Below are 26,430 nucleotides of genomic sequence, written 5' to 3' on the forward strand. Positions count from 1 at the left end.
TCACACCACAGGTCGACGTGGTTCCTGTCTCCTTGGTGACAGTCACTGGAGTGGGACCAGAGGTCATAGGGACTGTTTGTCTGGGGTGCCGGCACCTGGACAGACCAGGGCGAGTGGAAACAATGTGCCAGCTTGTGGAGTGTGAGAAAGCGAGTGTGTATAATTGCTGTCGAGTATCAAGCCAGATGATGCAGCGAGTGGAGCACGCCCAGGGGAGAGCAAGGTAGGGAGAGCATATCCCAAGGAAGAGATGTCCCAAGGAACTGTCCAGGGACTGGTAGAGGGAGGCGGGTGGCCAGAGAAGTAGAAGTGCAATTGTGTGTAAGAGCAGGGAGATCGTGTGGGCACGAAGAGGCTCCAGCCACCCCGCCGGATCGTCCCTGTCCCTCTGACCCCTGCCAAGTCGCTCCTGACCACCCGGGACAGCACATCCCTTTGTGGCATGGCTGGCTGCTGGCTACTCCTGCCTCCACACAGGTCTTCCCTGCAGATCCCCGCTTTGTCACAAAACTAGTTAAGGGCTTGGTGTGTCTGAAATATGAGGGGAGGCTGTGATAGCTGGGATTTTTCCCATACCTGGTGGAAGGGAATGAAGAGGGAGCACGACTCTTCTCTCTTGTACCAACTGGCAGCACAAGAAGCAATGGGCACAAATTCCATTTCACGAAATGGAAACACGAAATTCCATTTCAAGGCCAGAAACCCCTTGTTGAGCCTGCTGGAGCCGTTGGCTTGGACTACAGGATCTCAAGAGGTCCCTTCCAACTCCAACGATTCTGAGACTCTATGAACTGAGAAGGGCGATGTCTCCCATAAGAAAAGACGTTACTTGAAATGTTCTGTGGCAGAAAGTGGTTTACACGTATTTTGCTTTTTGTTCCTGTGGCTGCTTGAGCCTTACTGAAGTCAAGGTAGACAACATCCGCTGCTCTTCCCTTCTTCACCAAGCTAGTCACCTCACTGTAGGAGGCTACCAGCTTGGTGAAGCATGACTTCTCCTCTGTCAATCCATGCTTACTACTCCCAAGCCAGCCCAGCCCACCTTCCTCGCTACCCGTGTTGGGAAACTGCTTCCAGGAGGTTTTGCTCCATCATCTTCCCAGGGACTGAGGAGAGGCTGATTGGCCTGATCCCTCCCTTCTGGTTCCTCTTGCCTGTGTGGAGACAGAAGCAGTCAAGGTGCGTCCTGAGCCACTTCAAACACTTGCAAGTTCCATCCCAAAATAAAGGCTACTTTGAGGGCACACATCAAGATGCTGGCAACTGAGAGCAACATTGTTGGAGCTAGCCGACGAGGATGGGATTCAAACCCATGCGTGCAGAGCACAATGGATTAGCAGTCCATCGCCTTCACCACTCGGCCACCTCGTCAGCATGCTACTGTGGCTCCTGCCACTGCTCCCACTGCTCCTGAGTGATGCTGCTTCTCCACCTCCTGATGCTGCTTCTCCTGTTCCGGCTCCAGCTCCAGCTCCTGCTTCTGCTCCTGACGCCTACACCTTTGTGTACTGCTTGGCATCGGAGAGAAGGAGCCAGCCTCCAGCTTTTGCCTTTTGGGACTGGTCCACTCTCTCAACAGCTGGGCTGAGCTCCGGATACCTTTCGTAGAATCATAGAATGGTTTGGCTTGGAAGGGACCTTAAAGATCATCTCGTTACAACCCCTCTGCCATGGACAGGGACATGTCCCACAAGACCAGGTTGCTCAAAGCCCCGTCCAACCTGGCCTTGAACATCTCCCGGGATGGGCCATCCACAACTTCTTTGGGCAACCTGTCCTAGAGTCACACCACCCTCACAGTAAAGAGTTTCTTCCTAAAGTCTAATCTGAATCTACCCTCTGAAAAGAGGGTAGATTTAAACTGAAAAGTTTAAAACCATTACCCCTCGTCCTATCGCTACACTCCCTGATAAAACATCCCTCCCCATCTTGTGGGGCATGCTGCCTCATGTTGAGCTTCTCAACAACAACCAACACCCCCAAGTGCTCCTCAGGGCTGCTCTCAATCCATTCTCCGCCCAGCCTGTATTTGTGCTTAGGATTGCCGTGTGCAGGACCTTGTATGTGGCCTTGATGACTTCCACGAGGTTCAGGCGGGCCCAACTCTCAAGCCTGTCAAGGCCCCTCTGGTTGGCATCCCTTCACTGCACCACACAGCTTGGTGTCATCAGCAGCATTACTGAGGGTGCACTCAAACCCACTGTCCATGTTGCCAACAAAGACGTTAAACAGCACCAGTCTTCTACCGTTGTAGAAGGCCACCACATTTGTCAGGCACGATTTGCCCTTAGTGAAGCCACGTTGCCTGTCACCGATCACCTCCTCAATTCCATTTGCCTTAGCACGGTTTCCAGGGGGATCTGCCCCATGATCTTGCCGGCCACAGAGGTGAGACTGACGGGCCTGTAGTTCCCCGCGTCTTCCTTTTTTCCCCTTTTTAAAAATGGGGGTTATGTTTCCCCTTTTCCAGTCAGCAGGAACTTCACTGGACTGCCACGACTGCTCAAACATGATGGACAGTGGCTTGGCAACTTCGTCCACTAGTTGCCTCAGGACCCGCGGATGTATCTCATGAGGTCCCATGGACTTGTGCACCTTCAGGTTCTCACGTGGACTCAAACCCAGTCTTCTCCTTACAGCGGGTGGTTCCTCACTCTCCCAGCGCCTGCCCTTGCCTTCTGCGACTTGGGCAGTTTGGCTAGGGCACTGGCAAGTGAAGGCAAGAAAGTCGCTGATTACCTCAGCCTTGCCCATATCCTGGGTGACCAGGTCTCCTGTTTCCTTCCGGAGAGGGCCCACATTTTCCCTAGTCTTCCTTTTGTCACCGACATTCCTATAGAAGCCTTTCTTGTTGCCCTGGATGTCCCTGGCTGGCCAGGTTGAACTCTGTCTGGCCTTTAGCTTTCCTAACCTGATCCCTGGCTGCTCGGACGATTTCTCTGTTTTCCTCCCAGGCTACCTGTCCTTGCTGCCACCCTCTGTAGGCTTCCTTTTTCTGTTTGAGATTGTCCAGGAGCTCCTTGTTCATCCATGTAGGCCTCCCGATGTTTTTGCTCAACTTCCTCTTTGTTGGGATGCATCGCTGCTGAGCTTGGAGGAGGTGATCCTTGAATATTACCCAGCTTTCTGGGGCCCTTCTTCCCTCCGGGGCTTTATCCCACGGTACTCTACCAGGCAGATCCCTGAACAGGCCAAAGTCTGCTCTCACAAAGCCCGGGTTAGCGAGCTTACTGTGCACCCTCCTCGCTGCCCTAAGGATCTCCACCACCACCACCTCACGGCCACTGCAGCCAAGGCTGCCCTTGAGCTTCACATTCCCTCCCCACCAGCCCCTCCTTGTTGGTGAGAACAAGGTCCAGCATGGCACCTCTCCTTGTTGGCTCCTCCATCACTTGGAGAAGGAAAATATCATCAAGGCATTCCAGGAATCTCCTGGATTGCTTATGCCCTGCTGTGTTGTCCCCCCAACAGATATCGGGCTGGGTGAAGTTCCCCATGAGGACCAGGGCTAGTGAACGTGTCTACAGAGGGCCTTGGTCTGCCCGAATGGATGGCCTGGAGCAGACCCCCACTATAACATCACCCATAAGCTCTTGGTCGGCTCCTCATCCCTCCCCAGGTGGAGCTCCATGCAATCCAGCTGGTCATTGGCATAGCGGGGAACAACCCCTTCTCGTCTCCCCTCCCTGTCCTTCCTGAAGAGCCTGTATCCTTCCATTCCAACACACCACTCACAGAAGCCATCCCACCACGTCTCTGTGATGCCAATAAATTATAGCCCTGCAGGCGTGCTCGCGTCTCTAGCTCCTCTTGTTTGTTCCCCAGGCTGATATTTTGTGTATCAGCATGTTCCCCGTGCTGATGCTTTTGGATACTCAGGTGGTTGGTATTGGAGAAGAGGGGAGAATGAAAGACGACTCTCTGGCAAAGCTGGTGCCCAATGCCTTTAATGAGACAATCAAAGGAAAATGGAAAAGACGAGAGCTTAAGCAATGCAGTTTGGAGGCTGAGCAAAGCTCAGAGAAGTGCTGCCATCTGAAGGAAAGTCCCCACGCCAGGGATGCTTCCTTTCCGATTCCTCTTCAAGGCTCTGGCAACCACGTATCACCTAGGCCTATCGCTGCAGAAGAAAAGAGGACGTATTTCATGGGGAGCGCAAGGTAAAGCAGAGCAAGAGGGGGAAAGAGAGAGGCTCCCTTGGGAAGAGACGGAAGGCCAGCGCCGGGCCCTTCCTCCAGGCAGAGGCGTGGGCGCTTGGCTCCTCGGCAGAGCATGGCCGCGCTCTCAGGGCTGGCTCCAGGGCTTTCCTCGAGGCTCCTGGTGCTTGACCATGGGCAGGCAGTCCACGGGCTTCAGCATAAGAGATTGCCCCGTGCCAGGGGCCCGCAGAGCCCACGGCCCAGACCGGACCACCCAAAGCCCCCCAGAGCCAGGGAGCCCCCAGAAGCGATGGGCACACTGCCAGCGCTGAGAGAGCTCCCCACGGCAGCCGACGCGGTGGATCCCACGGCTGTGCTCTGAGGGAAGGAGCTGAGGATTGGGCCCGGCAGCGTCACCACGACTGGCGAGGGCTGGATCACCAGATGACTCTCTGGCAAAGCTGATGCCCAATGCCTTTAACGGGACAGTCAAAGGAAAATGGAAAATATGAGAACTTGCCATCTTTTAATAAACCATATGATGGTAAAAAAATAACACCAGCACTAACTTCCAATATCATTTATAGTGGATAAGGCTCATGTATACTGGTTCCTACACTTATTTGATACAATGTGGATCTGAATTGAACAGCCCCTTGATACAGCATTGAAAGCACAGTGTGACACATATCCAATCTGAAGCACAGTAGCAAGGTCTACTTCCTGATCTTCTAACCAAGACAGAAAAGGTTTATAAAAGACATGGAAGAGAAAGGAAGAGGAGGTCGAGATGATCTTTTTTCATAGAGTTTGGCGAAAAAGAAAAAAAAATGGAGAGGTGCAGAGCACTGAAAACCTGAAAGAATGGAGACTTGGTTATACCATAGAAAAACACTATACTGCTAATCTACAGGTTTTCCATAGGTGCTGGCAGGTTATGAGAGAGACTAGAATTTGAAAGCCATGAAAAAATTTTCAAGTCTCCTGCTGATAATAGTAGACAAAAAATACAATCTGACTGGTTATGACAAACTCTGCAGAGTGAGAAATTCTATTTCCTTAAATCCATGAGAGGGACTCTGTGAGCAAAAAATCCTTCATGGACACCAGGCCTTATAACCAGCCAAAGTCTGTGCAGGGAACCATGACAGTGACTGAGACAATTCCAGGGCAAGGATGCTGTCTGGTCATATTAGAGTGTGAGAAACATACTGTCTTGCTCTAGTGTGCAGATTTCTGCAGATAGGATATAAGACTCCTTGTGCTCAGCTGCAACTAGGCAGAGGAATGAAGGTTAAAGTACAATGATTATTTTCAAGGAGCGTAAAACATAATTGATATGCAACTGTTATAAATGGGATAATTGTTGGGTAATTTTGAGGTGCAGAGTCTTGGTAGTGCACTCACTAATCATATCAGTAACACCTTATCAAGCTGAGATTGCCTAGGTAACCATCTCAGAACCACATAATTTGGATATGGATGTGACAGAACTGGGACCAATGAGCAAATTATGGATTGTTTCTTTGGAAGGAGTTTGGGAAGAGAAAGGGAGATAGAATGGCTACAGAAAGGTCTATTCAGAAGTAGAAAAAAAATGGAGAATAGTGTATGAAATCAGGTAAAGAGAAAAGATAAGACCTTCCAACAGCAGGAGTGCAGAAGTCTATGAATAGTAATGAAGCAGCCTGCAGATCCAAGACCACCAGGAAACCAGAGGGAAACCCATTGGTCAAACCGATAGAGTCTCCCTCAGGAGAAAGGAGGATAGATTGACCATATGCTTGTACGTCGCTATTACTGAGGTGAACCCCAACTTCCCTTCTAGTTTTTTATCAGGATGGTTACCTCTAAGAGTACGTAGGAAGAAACATACCTGTATACTGTGGCACACCACTGCTGTGGATGTGTGAGAAGAGAACACAAAATAAATAATTGCATGGACTGAGGAGTGTTTTTGACCTTTAGCAGGCAGTGTGTTTGACCTGAACTAGATGTTCTGTTGACACTGTGTTTCTGGTTCATAGATTTCTGGTTCTTGCTTTGTGGTCCCAGGACTTTCCAAAGACCAGTTTTTTTAATCTGGAATTGTTAAGATTAACTTTTTTTTTACATTGAGAGTGGAAACTCTGCTTCTCCCTGGACCAAACACTGTGTTAACTGCTTTTTCAGGCTAGAATTCCTGTGCTTTCCAAGGCTTGAAAATATTCAGAGTAGTATTACGAATATATGATGGGCTAATCATGCAAGTCAACAACAGGTCTATGAATAGTGGGGACCATTCACAGATGCTTGTGACATAGGTATAAACACAGGAACTCTAGCAAATGCCAAAAGTATCTTTAAGTAGAAACTGTACTGTCGGTATGCTCAGTGATATCAAAGCTACCAAAAGAAAATACAAGGAGAATCAATAAAATAAGAATGGAATGAAAAAGTAATAATGTCTGAGGAAAAAAAAGAAAAAGGTAAAATCCATCTAACTGAAAATAATGCAGTCATAGTAAATTCCCTACAATTTGATGTGGCTGAGACAAATGGTGAAACACAGGACTCGCCACAGCCTATGTGTTCCTTTATCAGGAGCATAAGAAGTACAGAATTAAAACACTTCACCTGGCTACTGCTAGTATTAAAAATTTCTCTGAGTTTGAGTGCTAGAGACACATACCCTCTCAAAGTATGTGAAAATCCATATCCCTTTCCACTTCTACTCAAAGGGAGAATTGTTTTCCTAGATGTTAGGCAGCCGCTGGTTAAAATAAAGAGCTATGCTGTGGATGAGAATATGCCCATGCTTAGGGACTTCACAACCCACAGAAATGATAGCTGTAAAGCTAGAATCATCTTTTGGGGGCAGACATGGATTTGAAATCTTGGTTACTTCTTCCTGCCCCTAATCATTGTTTCTCCGTTAAACTCTGTTAAACCCTTGTTTCCTCCGAGAAACAAAGAAAACTGAACAAAACACCCACCCACCCAATGCTATGTCCAGCACTTCTGAACGATGTGAAATGTAAGTAATGTAGATGTATGTAAATGCATGTTCATGCTCTCAAACAGCATTTCTGTGAATTAAGCCCTAGATCTCTGTCAAGTTTCAGGTTAGGACACACACTGTTCAGCTCTGGTGTCATCTGGGACAGGTGTTGGAGCTCAGCTCTGGACACAAGGGTTGGGAATGTAGAGACTTTCAGAGCTAGCTGAGGGAGAGCGAGGGCCTCACTTTTGCTCAAGTTTCCCTGTAGATGACTTACCATTTTTATGGGATCTAACCTCTGAAACAATTTATATTTTTTCTTGTTTCTCTGGTGTTTACAATGGTGCTCTGCAGGTGGCAGTGGATAATACACTCCTCTGGTACTTAATCTGACTGAGAGACTTGTGTGTTTGGAAAAATTTGGGTGTTTTGGTTATTGCAGTCACTGTATGTCTGTACTTTCCTGGACGACTCAAGCAGTCTTCTTTTACAATTGTTCTTTGTTAATAATAGACATATTAGCATTTTATCTTTACAATCTTGCATATTGTTCGTTGTGTGGTTCTTTCAATTGATTTTTTCCTATTCTTGCTCTTACATTACTTGTACCATTGCTCTAGCTTATTTGGGAACAAAGCAAACAAATCACTTGGAACTCCTATAAATCCTCTCTCTTTAGTGTGTGCTTTTTTTTTTTCATGTTTCACCTTCACAGAAAAATGTTTCCAGAACCCTGAATAAATTGAATGAACAACATTTCCTGTTCCATAAAAGGAAGAAACCAACTTAATTCCTGATAGGGAAATGCATATCTGTTTATTTAAAGCTGATGCTTTGAAAGTAAGCAAAGATAGATGGGGCTTTAGGGGTGATGGAAAATCAGATTACTTCTTTGCTTCTGCAGGTGGCTTGGCATGACTTCCCAGCTCATTTGACTTCATGTTTTTACATTCTCATGTGGAAACTGATGTAAATTTCAGGACACCTTGACCATTTTGTATTGGCAAACAAGATTTTTTCTGTATCTGTCATTGACTATGAAATCTTTTTAGCTAGAAGTGCACACACAGTGTTTCAAACATTGGCACATTATACAATTCTGTGGTCTGGAAATCTTAAATCATGGTTCTTTGGCAGGCAACTTCAACTTTCACAGGGAGCAATATGCATCTTGATTCCCAGTGTCATTAGCTTCTAGAGAAAGTTAGATTTACAAACTATGTCTAAGAGCCTCCTCCCACTCCCTCTTAAATAACCTTCTGTCCTTTCCCGCTCATTGAAAGCTAACACTGTCCTGGTACCTGCAGACCTAACCATGAAATCTTTGTTCCTTGTGTCCTGGTTCCGGTGGGGATAGGGTTAACTTTTCCTGGTATTCCATGCCATGTGAGCCACGCCCACCCTGAGCTGCCGGGGGAGGGGGCAGGAAGTTGCTGCTTAAAAGCGGGCTGGGGCGGCTCGGGTCCGGCCGACGGCCGGCGAGCGGCGAGGGAGCGGCGGTTCCGTAATCGCGTTTGTATATTCCCCTATCCGTGTTGTTGTTGTTTGCCTGTTCCCTTTGCTGTTCTGTTAAACTGCCTTTGTCTCAACCCAAGAGTCTTGCCTTTTCTTACGATTCTTCCTGTATTAGGAAGGCACGAGCGAGCAGCACGTGGTTCTTTGTTGCTGTCTGAGGCTAAACCACGACAGTCCTTTTTGGCGCCCAACGTGGGGCTCGAAGGGTTGAGATAACGACAGAATCCAACTAGAACGTGGAAAAAACGGTTTTGGTTTTTTTTTGTATGCATTTATTTTATTAGGTAAGTAGTCACTGGTCATCATGTTGCTTGGTTTGTTCTCATGGCTGTGTTACATAAATTCCTATATGGCTTATGTACTCCCTGCGATGCTGTTTACCATGTCTGGAAAAGGGATGAGGATTATCATTCTGCTGTCCTGTGCAATATCTGTTTATGATATGATAACATCACTGTTCAGACGGCTATTTTGGGGTGTTTATGTGGTTTTGCTGTCCTGTCCGTACATTGGACACCGTCTCTCAGAATTTCTTAATAATTTCCCCAGCCCTTTTGCCTCCCTTTTCTCCTTTGGGTCAGGTATGACAGCTTTTGAGAATTTTGAATATCCTTGGGATACTCAAACTAGTGTGTTCCTAGTGCTATGTCTCCTGAATACGTTCCAGGTCTTGTTTAGGGTTAAGCGACTATTTAAGACTACCACCCGGAGATCTGCTCCGAGGCTGGATAGTCAGGGGTGGCATGGCATGTGGGAGAGCATGGGCAGGTACCTAGAGAACTACTCACCTCCAATGGTCTGGGACTTCACCCCTGAACAATTACAGGACCCTGATAAAGTGGTAGAATATTTGAAGGGAAAATGCTGTGGCTATTCTAGAGAGGCACAACTCACCGCGCTGTGCTGGGCCCTGGCCAGTACCTACCAGGCACTGCTCAGAATTATGCAGCACCCTCAAGGGGAAGAGATGGAAACAAGACCTGCAGCCCCTGCGGCTGCTGCAGCCCCTGCGGCGGCCCCTGCGGCTACTGCAGCCCTTGCGACAGACACTGCGGCTACTGCAATCCTTGCGACAGACACTGCAGCTACTGCAACCCCCGTGGTAGCCACTGCAGTTACTCCAACCCCCATAGCAGCCACTGCCACTGAACCAGGGAATCAACCCATGCCAGTATCAGTTGCCCCCATACAGAAGAAGAAGTACACAAAGAAATCAGTTCGCTTAGTAAGAGATGATGATGAACCAGGGCCATCACGAGAGCAGGAGGAAGAGGCAGAACCAGAGATAATTACTCAATCCCTATCCTTGAGTGAGCTGCGGGATATGCGAAAAGATTTTAGCCGACTTTCAGGCGAGCACATTGTCACCTGGCTGCTCCGGTGCTGGGATAATGGGGCCAGTAGCCTGGAATTAGAGGGTAGGGAGGCCAGGCAGCTGGGATCCCTGTCTAGGGAAGGCGGCATTGACAAGGCAATCGGGAAAAAGACCCAAGCCCTCAGCCTCTGGAAACGACTCCTGTTAGGTGTGAGGGAGAGGTACCCCTTCAGCGAGGATGTTGTATGTCAGCCAAGCAAGTGGACTACCATGGAAAGAGGTATCCAGTACCTGAGAGAATTAGCCGTGCGGGAGATGATTTATTATGACTTGGACAATGCAGACTTACCCATAGACCCTGATGAGGTGCGATGCACAAGGCCCATGTGGCGGAAGTTTGTACGGAGCGCACCATCGTCATATGCCAACTCCCTGGCAGTAATGGAAAGGAAAGGTGAAGAGGGACCAATGGTGGATGAGGTAGCTGGCCGGCTCCGGCGATATGAAGAAAGTCTCTCTTCCCCCCTTGTCTCAGCTGTGGAGAAACTGTCGCGGAAGGTCCAGCAACTTGAAGAGAATATGTTCTACTCCCCACCTGCACGGGCCAGCATCTCAGCTATTAGAAGCAGGCATTTCCCCACTCAAGAGAGAGAGTACAGAGGGTACACACCACGAGGCACCCTGTGGTTCTACCTGCGGGACCACGGAGAGGACATGAGGAAGTGGGATGGACAACCTACTTCGATCCTGCGGACACGGGTACAGGAGTTGCAAGGAAGGACAACCACAAAAGGGGATCCCTCCAGGAAAAGTGCCGCCCCAGTTTCCAGTGGGCCGTTCCCCAGACAAAGCAGAAGGCCTGATCTTGCTTCTGATCCTCTTGAAGGAACTTCCAAGTCATTTATGCAAGAAGTGAGTAATGGATACTATGACCAGTATTAGGGGGGCCCTGCCTCCGGCCAGGTGGAGGAAAGGGACAACAGGGTTTATTGGACGGTGTGGATTCGATGGCCTGGCACATCAGACCCACAGGAGTATAAGGCTCTAGTGGACACGGGTGCGCAGTGTACTTTAATACCATCAAGCTATAGAGGGGCAGAACCCATTTGTATTTCTGGGGTGACAGGGGGATCCCAAGAGTTGACTGTACTGGAGGCAGAAGTGAGCCTAACTGGGAATGAGTGGCAAAAGCATCCCATTGTGACTGGCCCAGAGGCTCCATGCATCCTTGGTATAGATTACCTCAGGAGAGGGTATTTTAAGGACCCAAAAGGGTACCGCTGGGCCTTTGGCATAGCTGCTTTGGAGACAGAGGAAGTTAAACAGTTGTCTGCCTTGCCTGGTGTCGTGGTTTAGCCTCAGACGGCAACAAAGAACCACGTGCCGCTCGCTCGTGCCTTCCTAATACAGGAAGAATCGTAAGAAAAGGCAAGACTCTTGGGTTGAGACAAAGGCAGTTTAATAGAACAGCAAAGGGAACAGGCAAACAACAACAACAACAACACGGATAGGGGAATATACAAACGCGATTACGGAACCGCCGCTCCCCCGCCGCTCGCCGGCCGGACCCGGGCCGCCCCAGCCCGCTTTTAAGCAGCAACTTCCTGCCCCCTCCCCCGGCAGCTCAGGGTGGGCGTGGCTCACATGGCATGGAATACCAGGAAAAGTTAACCCTATCCCCACCAGAACCAGGACACCTGGTCTCTCGGAGGATTCTTCTGTTGTGGGGTTGTTGAGGGTCAAAGAACAACAGGTGCCGATTGCTACCACAACGGTGCATCAGCGGCAGTATCGCACTAACCGAGACTCTCTGATTCCCATCCATGAGCTGATTCGTCAACTAGAGGCTCAAGGAGTGATCAGCAAGACTCGCTCACCCTTTAACAGTCCCATATGGCCGGTGCGAAAATCTAATGGAGAGTGGAGGCTAACTGTAGACTATCGTGGTCTGAATGAAGTCACGCCACCGCTGAGCGCTGCCGTGCCGGACATGCTAGAACTCCAGTACGAACTGGAGTCCAAGGCAGCCAAGTGGTATGCCACGATTGATATAGCGAATGCATTCTTCTCAATCCCTTTGGCAGCAGAGTGCAGGCCACAGTTCGCTTTCACTTGGAGGGGCATCCAATACACCTGGAATCGACTGCCCCAGGGGTGGAAACACAGCCCCACCATTTGCCATGGACTGATCCAGACTGCACTGGAACAGGGTGAAGCTCCAGAACATCTGCAGTACATTGATGACATCATTGTATGGGGAAACACAGCAGAAGAAGTTTTTGAGAAAGGGAATAAAATAGTCCGAATCCTTCTGAACGCTGGTTTTGCCATAAAACGAAGTAAGGTCAAGGCACCTGCGCAGGAGATCCAGTTTTTAGGAATAAAAATGGCAAGATGGACGCCGTCAGATTCCAATGGATGTGATCAACAAAATAGCAGCTATGTCTCCACCAACTAGTAAAAAGGAAACACAAGCTTTCTTAGGCATTGTGGGTTTTTGGAGAATGCATATCCCAGATTACAGTCTCATTGTAAGCCCTCTGTATCAAGTAACCCGGAAGAAGAATGATTTTAAATGGGGTCCTGAGCAACGACAAGCTTTTGAACAAATCAAACAGGAAATAGTCCATGCAGTGGCCCTGGGGCCAGTCCGGGCAGGACAAGATGTTAAAAATGTGCTCTACACTGCAGCCGGGGAGAACGGCCCTACCTGGAGCCTCTGGCAGAAAGCACCAGAGGAGACTCGAGGTCGACCCCTAGGGTTTTGGAGTTGTGGATACAGAGGATCCGAAGCCCGCTACACTCCAACAGAAAAAGAGATATTGGCAGCGTATGAAGGGGTTCAAGCTGCTTCGGAAATAGTTGGTACAGAAGCACAGCTCCTCTTAGCACCTCGACTGCCGGTGCTGGGTTGGATGTTCAAAGAAAGGGTCCCCACCACACATCATGCAACCGATGCTACATGGAGTAAGTGGATTGCACTGATCACGCAGCGAACTCGAATGGGAAACCCCAGTCGCCCAGGAATTCTGGAAGTGATCATGGACTGGCCAGAAGGCAAGGATTTCGGAATGTCACCAGCGGAGGAGGTGACGCGTGCAGAAGAGGCCCCACCATATAATAAACTGCCAGAAAATGAGAAGAAATATGCCTTGTTCACTGATGGGTCCTGCCGTATTGTGGGAAAGCATCGAAAGTGGAAGGCTGCTGTGTGGAGTCCTACACGACGGGTTGCAGAAGCCAGTGAGGGACAGGGTGAATCGAGCCAGTTTGCAGAGGTGAAGGCTATTCAGCTGGCTTTGGACATTGCTGAGCGAGAAAAATGGCCAGTACTTTATCTCTACACTGACTCATGGATGGTGGCAAATGCTCTGTGGGGGTGATTACAGCAGTGGAAGCAGGGCAACTGGCAGCGCAGAGGCAAACCCATCTGGGCTGCTGACCTATGGCAAGATATTGCTGCCCGGATAGAGAATCTGGTTGTGAAAGTACGCCATGTAGATGCCCACGTACCGAAGAATCGGGCCACGGAGGAACATCAGAACAACCAGCAGGTGGATCGGGCCGCTAGGATTGAAGTGGCTCAGGTGGATCTGGACTGGCAACATAAGGGTGAACTATTCATAGCTCGGTGGGCCCATGACTCCTCAGGCCATCAAGGGAGAGATGCGACATATAGATGGGCTCGTGACCGAGGGGTGGACTTGACCATGGACACTATTGCACAGGTCATCCATGAATGTGAGACATGCGCTGCGATCAAACAAGCCAAGCGTTTGAAGCCTCTTTGGTATGGAGGGCGATGGCTGAAATACAAATATGGGGAGGCCTGGCAGATTGATTATACCACACTGCCACAAACCCGTCAAGGCAAGCGCTATGTGCTCACAATGGTGGAAGCAACCACTGGATGGCTGGAAACATACCCTGTGCCCCATGCCACTGCCTGGAACACTATCCTGGGCCTTGAAAAGCAAGTCCTGTGGCGACATGGTACCCCAGAGAGAATTGAGTCGGACAATGGGACTCATTTCCGAAACAACCTCATAGACACCTGGGCCAAAGAGCATGGCATTGAGTGGGTGTATCACATCCCCTATCACGCCCCAGCCTCTGGGAAGATAGAACGATACAATGGACTGTTAAAAACTACACTGAGAGCAATGGGTGGTGGGACTTTCAAACACTGGGATACGCATTTAGCAAAAGCTACCTGGCTAGTTAACACCAGGGGATCTAACAATCGGGCTGGCCCTGCCCAATCAAAATTTCCACGTACTGTAGAAGGGGATAAAGTCCCCGTAGTGCACATGAAGAATATGCTAGGGAAGACAGTCTGGGTTAGTCCTGCCTCAGGCAAAGGCAAACCCATCCGTGGGATTGCTTTTGCCCAAGGACCTGGGTGCACTTGGTGGGTGATGCGGGAGGATGGGGAAGTCCGATGTGTACCTCATGGAGATCTGATTTTGGGCGAGAATAGCCAATGAATCAGATTGTGTGCTGTTAATTGCTAAGTAACACTGTCACTGTATGTCCTCATTGCTATAATTGCTATCAGTTGTACTACAAGTAAGGCACAGGGATGATGGGATAAGAACTGATCTCAGCAGCCGGCGCCCAGCAGTTTCCTCAAGATCTACATCTTCAGCCCACAGACTGCGTGCATGAGCCACACCAGGTGCACCAGTCACAAGCTCCGAAAAAATACAGCATGCAACAGACCAGCACCACCCAGCATCTCACCTGCCCTGAGAGACTGTTCTAACAGATGGAGCCCAAAGCCGTGGATTAAAAGAACTCAACGGACACTTTGGAGGGATGACCCATAAACTAAGGGCATTATATGTGTGTGTATATATATATATATAACAGGGGAAAGTGGTGGCAATTCATTGGAACCTGCTGGGCATGGCATAGATGGTATGGAATAAGGGGTGGATAATGTCCTGGTTCCGGTGGGGATAGGGTTAACTTTTCCTGGTATTCCATGTCATGTGAGCCACGCCCACCCTGAGCTGCCGGGGGAGGGGGCAGGAAGTTGCTGCTTAAAAGCGGGCTGGGGCGGCCCGGGTCCGGCCGGCGGCCGGCGAGCGGCGAGGGAGCGGCGGTTCCGTAATCGCGTTTGTATATTCCCCTATCCGTGTTGTTGTTGTTTGCCTGTTCCCTTTGCTGTTCTGTTAAACTGCCTTTGTCTCAACCCAAGAGTCTTGCCTTTTCTTACGATTCTTCCTGTATTAGGAAGGCACGAGCGAGCAGCACGTGGTTCTTTGTTGCCGTCTGAGGCTAAACCACGACACCTTGTTACAACACTCCAGTATCAATGACTTTCTATCATTTGTAGACTTACCATTCTCTCATTGGAGATTAAAATTAGAACGTAGAATTTAGATTACCAGGACTAACAGTACCAGATTCAACAACCTGAATCTGGTTGTCAAAACTTAAAATTTTAAGACTGTGATACAATTTATGGAAACAGCAAAACAGGAGTGATTTGTCGTAAACCATTATTTTCCCTAGGACCCCAAAGGGCAATGCATAACTGTGATTGTTAGGTTAACAGATAATGTCTCTCTGCAGGCAATCTAAAAGTTAGATCACCTACCTAAAGTTGGTCCTGAAACCGCTGGGAAAAAGGCACATCTGCCTTGCAGATACCAAAAGTGGAAAGCACCCTGCGGCACCTGAAAGCGCAGTACACCAAGCTGGTCTGTGTTCCAGCACTCAGCTGCCCACAGCAGCTCTGTGTGATGCACTGGCTCCCAAGCCAACTTGCTCAAAGACCTTTTCCTGACACATACATACATCATTTGTATTGCTGAACAGTGATTATTTCAAGCAGCAACTTCTTTATGGTACGTTTTGCTTGTTTACGAATACCTATTGTTGTCATGGAGTTTGTATGATTTTTTTTACGTGTGAAGTTAATTGAAGGCCAATGACAAGAAATTGAGACAGTCTAATGAATAACTGCAACCCCAGGCAAGACAGAAAGATAGATGTTTCTTTGTACTGTTGAATGGATACTGTACTAGGAACTTTTACATGACTGTCCAGACTGTTGGACTAGATAGGTCAGGCATGCAAATCACAGTGTAGATGCTATATTTACTTTTAGACTATCTCTGTCACATGGCTATACATAGCCATTCCCATTCACGGCAAGCAGCATCAACAACTGCAATGCTCTATGGATTTGCTAAAGGACTTTATTTAGACCTGTAATACAAAAATTTACAAAAATACAAACGAATGCTTTAACTGTGCCTGGAATCTTCAAAGCCATAGTAAGTGATTATATTTTCTCTGTCTTTTAGAACAGAAAACACTTCCATTATGTGTTTTATCTGAAATTAAGATTAAAAGTTTTATATCTCTTTTCCTATGTTTTGCCTTAAGACAATATTTGTACTAAAATTCTAGTATGTTTTTGCCAACATAGAGTAATTTTGAATAAAAGGAATCCAGATTTGGTTAGACCATGCAATGGTGAGGAAAACAGACAAAACCACAATTATTACCCTATTAATTAAATAATAATAATGTTTAGCCATTGACTGGAAAACAAGCTTCCCACAGCTTCAAGCCTTGGCATGCTGATTACAGCATTTTCTATACATGAAAACACTGCTTTTTTAGATATGAATAATCTGAAAAATAATGCATATTATGATTACTGTTACTCTCGTGGTCTTTTGTTTCCTGCAGAGATGGGCATTCTTGCTGTACTTGCTCTACCATTGCTTCTCTTAGGGATCAGTGGAATTATGTATATTTACCAGTCAGTCAGGTGGCTATTGTCCAAGTCGGCTGTGCAAAACAAGGTGGTGGTGATCACGGATGCCATCTCTGGACTGGGCAAAGGTGTGTTGACTCATTTCTTCTCAGTGTCAGAGAACAGAAACAGCCAGAGAACCACCCTCTAAGTGATAAAATGTGCATACATTACCTTGTATATATTCATATCTGGCTGGATGTTTTAAAAAATCCTATGGTGTTTATATGTATATTTTTAGTCTTATCCACAGGAACTGCTGGAAAAAGTTTAGGAACTGCAGAGCTTTGTATGTATTTAATTCAACAGAATAAGAGTTTTTGTAAGCACGTTAAGGGTGCTATTTTTAGCATGTTGCTACTATGAGATCTTATTACATAGGCTGTCACTGCAGGGTAGCAGCAAATCAGTATAAACAGGTGTCACCTTACTCTCTACATGTTCCTTTTCAGCACTTAAAGACTTCAACATTTCTTACTCTCTTTAAACAACAGTTCTCACCCCTCTCTCCCTGTTCATATCTCTGCCCCTCTATCACCCATGTTGCTCCTCTTCACTTAACATCTTCCAGTACCTCCAATGGCCTGGCTATCTGTAAAGGTAGGTTCAGTGGGTGGAAGGAAAGAGTATGTGGTAATTTATCTGTTTACATAAGCTGATTGCCTTGGCCAGCCAGTTAGTATATACTTCTTCTTAGGTCATATTTGCTACCTACACGGTGATGCTGAATTAAAGGTATTGGGTCATATATTGCTCATGTACAGTTGTGCTCGGCATTACTTGAGAGGCAGTAGACGCAAGTGCCTCATAAGGCAAACATAGCTTGAGGCTACATTTTGGTGTTTTCAGTGAAGACTTGCTGTCTGTCAGAAACCTTGCAATGCCAAGGGGATTGCTCTTGCAGAATTATTCCTTAGCAGAACAGAGCAGAGACCTGCAACAAAAATACACACTACGCTGGCAAGGAGTGCTCTTTATCAGAGCCTGTTAGGACAAAGTATGAAATAACTCTGACCTCCACATGCTGCCTGGTCTTTCCCTTTCCCTGACACACTTCAGTTTCAGTTGAAGATAATGTTAGCATGCATTTTCTGTAATTGATTATATTTTAGTGTTTTTGTTTGGAGAGGTATGATTTAGAGCTCTCCAGCTGAGATTAGGTGTCTCAAAGAATCATAGAATGCCTGGAGGTTTCTAGACAAAAGTCTTGTTTGGAGCAGGAACATCACCAGTGCTAGATCTGGTTGGGTGTTGCTTCAAGCCAAATCTTGTAAACCTCCAGGAATAAAGGACATTTATTGGACATTTTGAACATTTCTCAAAATTTCTCCAGGTATCTTACTCCAGCACTCCATGACCCTGGGAAAGATATTCTTAAGTTCAGTTTCCTTATTAACTTTTTTTTTTTATTATTTTTCTCTTTTTCTTTTTTTTTTTTTATGACTAGCTTCTGCCTGTCTCTTGAAGTTACAAAAGCAGTTGCATCCCGTGCCATCACACACAGCGCCTTTTTCACACAGATGAAAAAGGAAGTAACTCAAAGCAATTTTATTTTATTACCTTAAATATGTCTACTGCCAGTATCCCACAGGGTGATACCCAGAAGTTATTTGCATGAATGATTCCAAATAGTGCAGAATTTACTGTGCAGACCACTCATGCATATGCAATGGCCATTCACTTTAAAATACCAGCTGTCTGGACAGCTGCTGCATATTTGAGCTCTTAGGCAGCAGCCAAATTCCTTTTCCCACAGGCCAGAATTTCCAGACTGAAGACGACATTCATCCAAGTTAAAAAAGAGAAACAAAAACTATGATGATTGAAGATATTTGCAATGGTTTGTGTCTGTTATTTAAACCTGATTCCTGTTTCTTCTCAGTGCTATAACTCAGAAAAGTCCAGGATAGTTCTGGAGGAGGAGATCATTGGTTTCCCTTATTCCCTTTTACTGCTGTTAACACATTATTCCTTTTATTGCTGTTCACACATTTTATTCACAAGGTTGCCCCAACTCTTATGTTTATAGGAAAAATACTGGTGTAATTGTCCTAGAACTGGCAAATAAACTTTTGAGCTCTAAATCAAAAAATCTTTCTATGCTAGAAAAAAGAAAATGAAAGATATTCATAAAATTACTGTTGCAAATAATAAAAAAGATTACATAAATAAAACTCTCCAGCTGCACACACTTACAAACATAGACATTAACATGGGCATTTAAGCAATTTAAGACGGGCATATAAGCATAACTGGATTTGCTTGTGGGTATTGAAGAAAATGCTTTTTGGAGGACAGACAGCTATAGCACTAGGGTTGTACTGTTGCCCATTCAACAAATGCTGTAGGAGCTAGGACAAATTAAACAGTCTGGAAAGGCGTAAGACTAATTGTAAGAGCATATTCCTGTTCTTCCCATGCTGAATATGTAACTGTCATACAGATTTGATTTGGGGACTAAATATGAGGGCTCCAAGGCTGAGAGCCTTTTGGAAGACCTAATCATGAAAAAAAAAAACAAACCAAAACCATGAGGGGAAAAATAACTTTTGATTTCCAGTCCTATCAGCACACATAACCCACTGTCAACTAATTGTCTGGCTGCACAATGGGCACATCATCAGTCATGTCCTCAGGCCAATCTGCCTGAGGAATTATCTATTCCAAGGAAGAAAAGGCAGGCAATTGTGTACTTTTTCTGGTGAGGATAACAATCTTGACAGATTCCTGGACTAAGAGCTACAGTTTCAGTTCAGCTGAGCTAGAACATGTGCCCTGTAGCAGCATATAACAGCCAGAGAGATATAACTGACAATAAAATCCATGTTTTTGAATACATTTCTTTGGCTAAACTGACAGGACAGTGAGGAATATATTCTCCCTCAACACCACCTTGAGAAGTAAATAGACCAGATACATGCTGTCAAGATGCTCCAGCCTGGTATTTCATAATCTGTATTGAGCTGATCACATGCTCCCATGAAGACCTAAGAGTTGGCTGCAGTCTCTTAGCCAGTCCTGAGATGGGATGATTGGTAACACTGACTGGCAGTTCCTCTTGTTGTGTGAGTTGCCACTTTCAGAAAAGCACAATCATAGTTCACTTGCATAAGGGAGAAGAATCCTCCCCAGAGACCTAGCTTAAACTGGGGTGAACCCCTAGCTCGTATTATCCCTGAATATATGGAGAAAAAGCAGTACCAGCCCAGGATACCTAGAAAATTCTCAGTGACCTTCTCAGGAAGGCTTCAGGGAATGTAGCTGAACAAGAAGTAGTTCAAGCTGGTCCCTGATGCCTCTGCTGACTACACGGAAGGTCTAATAGTCAGGAGATAAAGGTCTTAGGATAGATTGAATAGGGAGGGAAAGGTCTGTAGAAGAAAGACCTCTCTCATTGGTGCTCCATCTGTGGGCCAGTGGGTGATAAGTGTCTTTATATTGCTGTTTCTCAAAGTTGTAGACAAGTTTCTTGTTGCCAAGAGTTTCATGAAGGTAGCAGAGAGACCCAATTTTACTATTTACTGGAGTTGGTTGGTGCATTATACCATTACATTCAATTTTAATTTATTACTCACATATATATTATTGCCGTTTAGTGCTTTCTTTTTATCTCCTCATATATTTATTCTTTCAAAATTAATGAATTTTAAAGCATAAGTTCAACATCATTAGTAAAACCAGCATCCAATTTCAAACAAAATAAACAAAATAAAATTATTATTATTGTTATTATTTCTTTTGAATGTATTTCTCTCCTAGAATGTTCTCGGGTGTTTCACACAGGAGGCGCAAGGCTTGTGCTGTGTGGCAGGACATGGGAAAAGTTGGAAGCCTTGTATGATGCTTTAATTAGTGTGGCAGACCCCAGTATGGTAAGTGTTTACTCACTGTGCTTTGAAAATTCACATCTTGAGGTAACTTCTTCAGGTACACAAAAGGTTTTGAAATCCAGTATAACAGGATACATGAAACACGATTCACTGTTAATGGTGATTTTGGTCACCCAGGTAACACACCCAACACAGTCCAGAGAGAGAGAGAGAGAGAAACACCTCTGAAGGTCTTCAGAGCATGATGCAAAAAGTGTAAGTCAGAAATCCTGCTCTCTTGAGCTAATTCAAGGTGATTACTGTAAAGCAACTGAGTGGTCTCGCATTTTGAACAAATCACCTAACTAGAAATACTTGGCAGAGTAATTTGCCTGTTAGTTTGGATGAAAGGGATCCAATGTGTTCCATTTAATCACAGGAACTATCACCCACTTTTCACATAATTGGAGTGTCCAGCCAGTGGGAGATGGGTGTAAAGACTGAATTTTGAGTTTCTCCACTACTTTGGGAGACGTCCCACCTAGATGGGCATGGGAGCAGATGAATAAGAATGCCCTTTCCTCTCTACTGGGTCACCATGCAAATAGACATTCAAGGCTGCCCCTTATGCCAGTTCTTTGAAAGATGTTTCTTTGATGCTTATGGGAACACTTTCCTTCTGTGACCAACAGATAGCTGACTCATTTCAGGGCACAGGTGTTCCTCAAGGCATCTCACAAATTCTACAGCTATTGCTCACTGGACCAACAAATATTTGCATTCGACCCTTTTTATTTGCAGAGAGCTTCATTCAGATGCATAAATAACCATAAAATTACTGTATTCATGTTAGTCTGTTCAGGCTGAACTAGGAAAAAAATAGTAAGTATGACTAAGAGATCTGCAATACATTGTTGCAATAATATTGTAAGAAAAGGTACTCAGAGTTCATTCCTCTGTCCCGAGCTGATAAAATCTATAATTTTGCAGAAATCATACAAATGTAAACACTATTTGGATAACCTATAGCTGAACAAACCATTCCTACCTTCCAACTGCCCCTCATCTATATGTAAATTATCTGTATATACTATATCCTAGACTCTGTGGTCAGCAAAGTTCTTCAGAGGGCTGCTTACAGGAAGACCGTAAGGTAGGAGTGACCTTTTTGTGTATTGTCTGTCTCCACTGATTACAAGAGAGACAGAACTCAATAGGGTAGAGCTAGTCCAGCTTACCTTTCCTATGGTTCATCTGCGTTTCAGAATCTATAAATATCCATTGCTGAACTACCTTCTTTCTAGAATGGGTTAAAAGAACAAATCAAAGTTTTTGTGAGATGATAAAAGTACTTCCTTCGGATACCAAGGTAAATTAATTTACAAGACAAGCAAATAGAAATACATTTTTATGTAACACGTATCCTTGAAATAAGCCTTTTTTTATTAGACATATGCACCAAAGCTCATACTTCTGGATATCTCAAACATAAACTGCATTCAAGACGTAGCTAAGGAAATCCTGAATTGCTATGGCTGCGTGGATATACTGATCAACAATGCAAGTATGAAAGTGAAAGGAGCAGTGCAGAGCATTTCATTGGAACTTGATAAAAAGATAATGGAAGCCAACTATTTTGGACCTATAACACTAACCAAAGGTATTTTAATTTTTTTTCCTGTTTTGATGTTGCCACTTAAAGCTTGAGATCCAAGTCATTGTCATTACACTGTTTCATTTGCACTTATTTTTGCCTTCTTCACTATAATCAAAAACAATTCCTTGAAAATCAGTGGACTGAAATTGAGGTGAAGAAGATCAAAATCAGAGTGCCTAGGTTTGGAAACAGATTGGTCAAGAAATATATAAACAGGTATTTGGAAGACCGGCATTTTTTTTAACATCTGCTTATCGTATTTTGCATATGGTGACTCCTTTATTTACGTGCCTTTGTTACATAGACAACCCTTGCAAGGGTACAGACAGGCTGACAATTAAATGTGATAATACTGCACCCAAATCTACATGTAGAATCCAAGCGAAATCTAGCAATTTCCAGCTACTGGATTTTATGATACTTTTGATTGCAGTACTGTCGCAACCTTCATTGTGCTATCTACACTTCAGCTGTCACTTCTTTTCACTGTATACATTGAGCTCTTTTACTTATGTGGCTCGTTCTTCTATTTCTTTTTTTTCAGCCATTCTTCCCAACATGATCTCAAGAAGAACTGGCCAAATTGTTCTAATTAATAGTATCCAAGGAAAAATAGGAATCCCATTTCGTGCAGCTTGTAAGTTACACAGAGCAAAAATGTACATTCTAATGCATAAATTTCGAGTATTCTGTGGCACTGATAATACGTTATTAAAAGTGCTAATTTGCATCCTAATTCAGTAAACTATTAATGCAGTATTTGGCTGAAAGATTTTAAGAAGTGGAACTCAAGAAGAAATAATTAAAATATTATCTATGAAGTATAACTACTGGCTAAGTCACTTGAGGAGAAGAGGATATCAAATGTGATAGCAATTTTTTTTTTATGATCTTAGGAGACATTCAGGAAACAGCAAACTTGTACGTCTAACATCTGCACTGTAGTATTACTAGAAAGCATAGTGAAGAATGAAGTAGCTTATAAATGTAAGACACTAGTAGATACTAGCTACTGCCTTTTAAAGGGGGACTCATGCACTTAATGGATTTATGTGTGGGAGTTCAAAAGGAGGTTTTATAACTGTATTCTGCTTGGATTTCCAGAAAATTCTCAAGAAGGTCTTTCATCCAAAGCTTCTAATGAAACTTATCTATCCTGAATTATAATGAAATGTCTTTGCATTAATAAAATGCAAAGTTAGTGGACAGAAAATATTAGATAAATGTAAATAGACATTTTTAATTGTGACAGGAGGTCAGAGTGGATGAAGGGCTCTGAATTAAAAGGTCTGCGAGACCTCAGGATTGTGATTTATAGTTCTATGAAAGCAAAATACAGTTACAGAAACTGTAAGGAAAGCGGTAGAGTAAAAAGGAATTAAATCATAGAATGGTTTGGGTTGGAAGTGACCCTAAAGATCATCTAGTTCCAACCCCCTGCCCTGGGCAGGGACACCTCTAACTAGACCAGGCTGCTCAAAGTCCCATCCAGCCTGGCCTTGAACACTTCCAGGGATGGGGCATCCACAAGTACCCTGGGTAACCTCTTCCGGTGCCCCACCACCTTCATAGTGAAAAATTTATTCCTGTTATGTAATCTAAATCTACCCTCTTCCAGTTTGAAGACATTACTCCTCATCCTATCATTACACTCCCTGATCCAGAGTTCCTCCCCACCTTTCCTGTAGGCCCCCTTCAGGTACTGGAAGGGGCTATAATGTCTCCCTGGAGCCTTCTCTTCTCCAGGTTGAACAACCCCAACTCTCTCAGCCTGTCCTCATAGCAGAGGGGCTCCAGCCCTCTCAGCATCTTCGTGGCCCTCCTCTGGGCTTGCTCCAACAGGTCCATGTTCTTGTGCTGAGGACTCCAGAGCTGGGCACAGTACTGCAGCTGGGGTCTCACCAGAGCAGAGTAGAGAGGCAGAATCACCTCCCTTGACCTGCTGGCCATGCTTCTTTTGATGCAGACCAGGATGTGGTTGGCTTTCTGGGCTGCAAGCGTGCATTGCTGGCTCATGTTGAGCTTCTCGTCCAGCAGCACCCCCAAGTCCTCCTCAGGGCTGCTCTCATGCCATTCTCCGCCCAACCTGTATTTGTGCCTGGGGTTGCCACGACCCAGGTGCAGGCCCTTGCACTTGGCCTGGTTGAACTTCATGAGGTTCTCATGGGCCCACCTCTCCAGCCTGTCCAGGTCCCTCTGGATGGCATCCCTTCCCTCCAGCGTGTCGACCGTGCCACGCAGCTTGGTGTCATCATATTTGACAAGATGGATGAGTGCTTTGCAGGTCTGCTGCACTTAAAACATAGTTCTGGGTTTGGGTCAAGTTTCACATACTGTCATCCTTGTTTAATACCATTCTCAATAATAAAACACTAAGAGCAGTTAAAAAATTCTTAATGTTCAGTTACTTTAAAATTATCATTAATATTAAAAGCATCCTGGATTGCTGTTGCAGGGCAAAGGCCTAATTAGTTTACAAACCACTAGTACGCCTGCATTCCAGAAATGAACGTCTATTTCACCGTATCTTATTGATGTGTTACAAACTGCAGCAACAGATTTTGTGGATACTCATCTCAGGGACATCCACCAAAGACATTTTTAACTGTAGAGATGATAGATGTATTATTCCTTAACCCAGGATTTAATATTTCTGATTGCAAAATGCAGATGCATGGTCTTTGATGTGTATAAGGAGACCAACTGCATATCTCATGCATAATTGTCCTGTACAAATAATTTTCTTCTGTTTGTTTTAAATATGTCATATGATAATTTCACTGGGTGAAATAATTCACTACTCTTTTGCCTGTTCCATGCTCAGTTTTCCATAAAACATTCATGTTTTCCATAAGAAAAGCATTCATGTTTTATGGAGCTCTATCATACATCTATATCCATACATTCATATACTCAAACATACATATGTGGTGTTTTTTTTCTTTCAGATGCTGCTTCTAAGCATGCTGCTGTAGGCTTTTTTGATTGTCTTAGAGCTGAAATGGAAGAATTTGATATTTCTGTCAGCACTGTGAATCCAACTTTCATCTGTTCATACCATCGTCAACCAGCACCTGGCAACTGGGAGGCATCTATTTGGAAATGTAAGGTCTGATGTATCAAGAGAGATGGTAGATGAGGCCCATATAGCAGTATGGAGGCTTTTCCCAGTGAGAAGAAAGGACCATAGGGAGAAGAATGGAAATGAGAGAAAGGATGAACAGCTTAGGGGAGGAAAGGAAAAGATAGACTGGAGAGATCAGATGAGCATGGTGAAAAGAGAAGAAACATGGAAAAAGACACCATTATGTGAGAAAATAAATACAGCAGGGGATAGGGAATGCAGGTAAAACAGATCATGAAAGATCCCAAGGGAGAAGTTCCACTGCACTCAAGTTGCTCCTTCTCTTAGGGACTGTGAGGATTTTACTTCAAAACTGTAAAAAGATCCTAGGGACATACTGATGAAGAGAAGGGAAAGGATAAGGGATTGAAAGTGTGCAGGAATTTAACTAATTTGATTGATGCAGTAGCTGTGTATCTTTTCACCACCTTTCTCTCAGATGTGTCTGGCTGGCTGTCTGGCTGTCTGTTTGTAGCTCTCACTCCTCTCTGATTTACAGTCTTTTTCAGAAAGGTGGCATATGGTGTGCACCCAGTGGAGGTGGCAGAGGAAGTCTTGCGCACAGTGAGCAGTAAGAAGCAAGAGGTACTTATGGCCAACCCTATACCCAGAGCAGCAGTTTATATTCGCACCTTCTTCCCAGAGCTGTTTTTTGCCATTGTTGCCTCAGGGATCAGGGAAAAGCTGAAGACAGAAGAGGAAAATTGAATTTGTTTAGTTCTTTTCCCTGCTTTTGACCTGAAAAAAAGGTTATGTTTCAAATGTCAATGATTTATGCTTCTCAGTATGGGTAGAATAAAGCAGGACGCTTTGATAAACATGAATCAGCCAATGTCACACTTAGTGATTTGCTACCATTGACACACATTTGTCTGTGGGTGGGACTTCTGCTCTTTTGGATTTCTCTGCTTGCTGCAGAGCGGTTGGACTGGATGACCTTTCAAGGTCTCTTCCTACCCAACGCATTCTATGATTCTATGATTTACTGAATATGACAAGATGTCATTATTTGTGTTACAACAATATGGAAAAAACCTCTACCAGGAACTCTATCACTGTTACAAGAGAGTGATTCCCAATCTAAATAGGTAGATTAAAGTTTGGGGACCTGCAGCA

At 45.1% G+C, this 26,430-nt stretch overlaps 1 protein-coding gene and 1 non-coding gene across 5 annotated transcripts; one reads left to right on the forward strand and one right to left on the reverse strand.

The window, feature by feature from the left end:
• Window positions 1-1,289: 1,289 nt before the first annotated feature.
• On the reverse strand, window positions 1,290-1,371 carry TRNAS-GCU (transfer RNA serine (anticodon GCU)). Its single transcript has one exon. It is a non-coding gene; the product is annotated as a tRNA-Ser (tRNA).
• A 13,611-nt stretch (window positions 1,372-14,982) lies between these two features.
• Window positions 14,983-26,138, forward strand: DHRS7C (dehydrogenase/reductase 7C). 4 transcript variants are annotated; one of them, XM_054222007.1, is made up of 8 exons: window positions 14,983-15,069; window positions 15,530-15,804; window positions 16,658-16,813; window positions 20,484-20,596; window positions 21,983-22,193; window positions 22,735-22,827; window positions 25,139-25,294; window positions 25,814-26,138. In XM_054222007.1, the coding sequence occupies exons 3-8, from the start codon at window positions 16,660-16,662 to the stop codon at window positions 26,020-26,022; spliced, it is 936 nt and encodes a 311-aa protein (XP_054077982.1). In that variant the 5' UTR covers window positions 14,983-15,069; window positions 15,530-15,804; window positions 16,658-16,659; the 3' UTR covers window positions 26,023-26,138. The 4 variants fall into 4 exon arrangements, with proteins under 4 accessions (XP_054077982.1, XP_054077981.1, XP_054077983.1 ...); XM_054222006.1 differs by lacking the exons at window positions 14,983-15,069; window positions 15,530-15,804 and adding an exon at window positions 16,084-16,236; XM_054222008.1 differs by lacking the exons at window positions 14,983-15,069; window positions 15,530-15,804 and adding an exon at window positions 16,098-16,236 and having other exon boundaries at window positions 16,703-16,813.
• The last annotated feature ends 292 nt before the right edge of the window (window positions 26,139-26,430 follow it).

The sequence above is a fragment of the Rissa tridactyla genome, chromosome 15 (assembly GCF_028500815.1).
Source record: "Rissa tridactyla isolate bRisTri1 chromosome 15, bRisTri1.patW.cur.20221130, whole genome shotgun sequence".
Lineage (NCBI taxonomy): Eukaryota > Metazoa > Chordata > Aves > Charadriiformes > Laridae > Rissa > Rissa tridactyla.

Excerpts from the sequence above, each read along its gene's own strand:
- DHRS7C (XM_054222005.1), top strand. The coding sequence starts at position 17,087 with ATGAGATCTTATTACATAGGCTGTCACTGCAGGGTAGCAGCAAATCAG. Across the intron at positions 17,325-20,483 it reads TGGCCTGGCTATCTGTAAAG|AATGTTCTCGGGTGTTTCAC; the intron begins GTAGGTTCAGTG and ends TTTCTCTCCTAG. Across the intron at positions 22,828-25,138 it reads AATCCCATTTCGTGCAGCTT|ATGCTGCTTCTAAGCATGCT; the intron begins GTAAGTTACACA and ends TTTTTCTTTCAG.